Source organism: Canis aureus, chromosome 26, assembly GCF_053574225.1.
Source record: "Canis aureus isolate CA01 chromosome 26, VMU_Caureus_v.1.0, whole genome shotgun sequence".
Classification (NCBI taxonomy): domain Eukaryota; kingdom Metazoa; phylum Chordata; class Mammalia; order Carnivora; family Canidae; genus Canis; species Canis aureus.
In genome coordinates, this window is record NC_135636.1 from 52,310,028 (window position 1) to 52,314,411 (window position 4,384).

Below are 4,384 nucleotides of genomic sequence, written 5' to 3' on the forward strand. Positions count from 1 at the left end.
GCTCAGCTTTGTGAATGTGCAAAACTGATAAAGTAGTGCGTTTGGGAGAAAAGGACAGTGAAGAAATAAATATGGAAATTAGCAAAAACCAGTATTAAGCATATGTCTTTATGAATAAGACTTAATCACACACTTCATTTTGCAAATACAAAAGGGCCTTTTGAAATGTATTAATTAAAGTTAAATGCTTTAGACAGGCCGCTTTGTAGGGCGGAGGTCCTCTCCTCATTAGCATAGCGTTAACGACAGCCGAGGAAATTGGGTTAATAAAGCTGGATATTGCAGCAGTGCGGCTGGGGTGCAAATGGGCGCGGACAGCCTGGTCCCCAGGGTGGCCAGCCGGCGGCGCAGAGTGCGGGGACGCCTATGGTGGCAGAGATCTGCGCTGTGCACCCACATCAAAGAGACAGCCCGGGACACCAAGAGACAAACCCATCACCTTTCCGGGGGTCAGGAAGCAGCTCCTCCCACCGGCTACTCACCCATGGCCTGGCCGTCTCCCCTGGAAACGCGCTGGGGTTGGTGTGGAGGTCACCGGGGTAGATGGGGCCCTTCCGGGACACTGCAGGCCAAGTGGGGCCCTGGGCAGCGAGGACCCTCCTCCAGACAGCAGCCTGGAAGCGGAGGGCGCGAGGCGGGTCTCCTTCCAACTCCATGAGGGCCACACCCCGCAGGGACTTCCCGGCGGGAGAGGTGGTGGCCGGGGAGTCCAGGGATTCTTTAGAGGACAGATTCTGCAGACCCGGAGGCAGCTAGGGCTGGTGTCCACTCACCTCTAGAGGTTCGTTCAGGCCGCTGGGCAGACAACAAAACAACAGAACACACTGACTTCAAAGAGCCCCAAAGCTACTGCCCAGGGTCACCGGTGCCCGCCGCAGTCCAGCTCCTCTGCGCGGGACAGTTGCAGCCCGGGTCGGGGCGCATCGGGTGCTCAGCTGCAGGGGCGCTGAGGTCCTGGCGCCTCGGAGGCCGGGGTCCGGGTCCGGGGTGTGGGGTCCAGGCAGCGGGAAAACAGCCACCAGGAGCGGCCCGCAGTTTGGTGAGAGCGGAGAGCGGAGAGCGAGAGCCGAGAGCGGGCGGAGGACGCGCCCCCCGCGAGGGCCCGGAGCCGCCGAGCCGGGCAAGCCGCTCTGTCCCTGGCCCGGCGACAGCCCCGCGAGGCCACCGCCCGGGTCGCAGCGGACCGGCTCCCGCCCTAGTCCTGGTTCTCTTTTTCAGCGTGAGGGACGGTGCTCGGACAAGCAGGGCTTGTCAGCCTGTCCCGACCCCGGCTTGACGCGGGACGTGGGGAGGTTGCCCGGGGATGCGCTGCGGGCTCGGCGGCTCCATCCGGTGCCCAGACGTGGTTTGCGCGGCGGGGCGCCCTGAGCCCCAGGTCCGGGGCCTCTCCCAGCGCGCGCGGCGGAGTCGGGGCGGGGCGGCGCGGTCCGGTCCGGTCCGGGGCGGGGGGCAGGTGAAATGCAGGACGCGAGCGGGAGGGGGCGGCCGGGCCCTCAGGGCTTCTCGTTACAGTGTTTGCAAAGCGCGGAGGGCGTCCCGGAGAAGGCGGTGCACTTGTCGGGGCAGGGCAGCGGGGCGCCCGCCGAGAAGGGGTACACGGCGGCCTGGCCGAAGGGCGGCAGGGGCGCAGCGGCCACCGGCGCCGCCAGGCCCTGGCCCTGGTTCAGGTAAGCCACGAGGCGCCGCATCTCGTCCAGGGCCTGCGCCTGCATGAGGATGTAGTTCTTGGCGAGCAGCAGCGTGGCGATCTTGGAGAGCTTGCGCACCGACGGGCTGTGCGCGTAGGGGATGACGGCCCGCAGCCCGTCCAGCGCGTCGTTCAGGTCGTGCATCCGCCGCCGCTCGCGCGCGTTGATGCTCAGCCGCAGCGAGCGCTGCTCCCGGGGCCGCCGCCGCGCCTCCCCCGCGCCCCCCGCGCCGCCCGCGCCCCCCGCGCCCCGCCGCCGCCGCCGCCGCCGCCGCTCGAAGGCGTCGTCGTCGTCGCCGCTCTGCTCGCCGCTGCTCTCGGCCGCGCCCTGGGCCGCCGCGCCCGCGGGGAGCTCGCCGCCCGGGCCGCCCTCGGGCCCCCGCGCCGCCCCGTAGGCCAGGCCGCCCGTCGCCACCGCGTAGCCGCGGCCCAGCGCCAGGTACGCGTCCCCCGACAGCGCCTTGAGCTCGGCCATGGCGCCTCCCGCCCGCGCCCGGCCTGGCCGCCCCTCCGAGCCTCTCCGCGAGGCCCTCCCCGGCGCCTCCGCGCGCCCTCCGCCCCCCGCGCCCCCCGCGCCCCGCGCCCCCCGCGCCCTCCGCCCCCCACCCTCGCTGCGCGTGCAGGGCCGGCCGGGCTCCGGCTCCCACTCGCTCCGCCGCAGTTTTAAGGAGCGGGGGGCGCCCGCGGGGACTCGGCGGCCATCCAATCAGAAGGGACCTGGTGACGGCCTCTTCTGGAGCCCGGGCGCGCCGGGGGACAGACCGATGGCCAGGGTGGGGAGGTGGGGAGGCCGTGGGGTGGAGGGCGCTGGCCGTCTGGGTGGCGCCCGCTTCCCCTGCTCCCCCACGCCCCGGGTTGCCACCGCAGAGCGCCCGACCTCACCAGGGCACCTGCCCAGTCCGTCTCGTGTTTGTCCCTCCGTCCCTCCGTCCCTCCGTCCCTCCGCCAGGAGCCCGCCCCGCACGGGGCTGGAGCAGAGCGCGCAGCACAACCTGAGACACCCGCGTCGCTCCCCGGAGCACTCGCACCTGCCTGGGGCCCCTGCGGGGTGGGGGTCTCCGTGTGCAGCCCCAGGTGGGTGCCCTCTCCGCCGAAGCCCCACGAGGCTGCCAGCTGCTGGCTCTGGCCACCAGCCCTGTGGCTCCAGGCCTGGAGGCGCCAGCGAGGATCTCTCTGGGCTTCCAGTCCCCACTGCGCTCTCCCAGGAGACCTGCATCCTGAGGGTGTTTCCAGCTCCCGCAAGTCCTAGTGTGTAAGGCGGGGACCGGAGCGTGGTTCTCCGTTAGAACAAACCTCTAGGGATCCCTGGGTGGCGCAGCGGTTTGGCGCCTGCCTTTGGCCCAGGGCGCGATCCTGGAGACCCGGGATCGAATCCCACATCGGGCTCCCGGTGCATGGAGCCTGCTTCTCCCTCTGCCTGTGTCTCTGCCTCTCTCTCTCTCACTGTGTGCCTATCATAAATAAATAAAAAAAAAAAAATAAAAAAAAAAGAACAAACCTCTGGTTCCAGTGTCCCGGTGTTTCATGTAAGGAGGGAATCTTCTGGTTTTGTCCTCACCAGGGCATGGCCTCCATGGTGGGGTGTGGGAGGATGGCCAGTGAGAGACCAGGGGCAGGGGGGGTCATTAGTCTGACCTGTGTCCCCCCTCCACACACACGCACCAGGGACATCGCGGTGGCCTCCCCAGGTGGGTGTTAGACCAGCACCTGTGGGGATGGCGGCCGAGGTGCCTGGTGTGGGAATCTGCAGGTCTCCCAGCAGCCTGCAATGGGGCGGGGGCCGTGCCGATCCCTGGGCGCAGCTTCCCCAGTGCGAGGCGGCCGTCCAGTGGGAAGTGTTCCAGGGGCCGAGGGAAGGGGTTGGGGATTACTGCCAGCCGCGTGTGAGGGCTTGAGAGGGGTGGAGTGACCCTGGAGTTTCTGACACGGTTGAAGAACAGGGGAGGGCTTCGTGCTCCCCGCCCAAGTCCCCGTTTGGAGCGTTCACCGGGGGAACGGCCCCGGGAGCGTCACTGGCTAACTGTTCCCCGTGTTCTTGGACTGAACGCTACACAAGCCGTGAGTGCACAGTGGCTTCCAGAGTTTCTCCTGGAGACCCCAGAGGTGCTGCTGGGGTGAAGGCCGGGACCCCAGACCTTCCGCCAGGTGAGGGGCTGCCTGGAGGCCTGGGAGCCACTGAGGATGCTGGCTGGCCACTCGGTCCAGAGACAGGGCTCACCCTGGCCTCCAGCACGAGACCTTGGCGAAGTGGCTTCACATCTGTGCCGTCCGGTTCCTTCAGAGCGAGAGAACAGAGATGGTCCATGTTTTGTTGGGTGCTCAGGGAGGGTGAGCAGGTGCTGTGTGCTTTTGTGGAGCGAATGGCCTAGAGCCATTTGCTCTCTGGAAGGTTCTGGAAATCCAGCAATGCCTAGGATCCTGGCTCTCAGGGGCTCCTATGCTGTGTGCAGGTATTTGAGGCCACATAGAGGTAAGTAGTCACCGAGAACCTCAGAGCCCCCTTGCTCCGGGCCCTGCGAGGAGTGGAGAGGACCTGCATGCCGGCTAACGCCTCTGCCTGCGCTGGGGCCCCGTGTTTGCCCTGGCTGTGCATTCAGGAGGGCAGGGCTCACCCACCAGTGCGTCCGGGCCCAGAACAAACGTGGGTGGCAAGGGTTGGCAAGGAGGAGAAGGGTCTGGGCTGAGGCCAGGCACAGG

The 4,384-nt window shown here is 67.5% G+C and overlaps 1 protein-coding gene across 1 annotated transcript; it reads right to left on the reverse strand.

Moving 5' to 3' along the window:
- Nucleotides 1-243: 243 nt before the first annotated feature.
- Nucleotides 244-2,162, reverse strand: BHLHE23 (basic helix-loop-helix family member e23). The gene has a single exon (XM_077874093.1). The coding sequence runs from the start codon at nt 2,160-2,162 to the stop codon at nt 1,494-1,496; it is 669 nt and encodes a 222-aa protein (XP_077730219.1). The 3' UTR covers nt 244-1,493.
- Between the last annotated feature and the right edge of the window lie 2,222 nt (nt 2,163-4,384).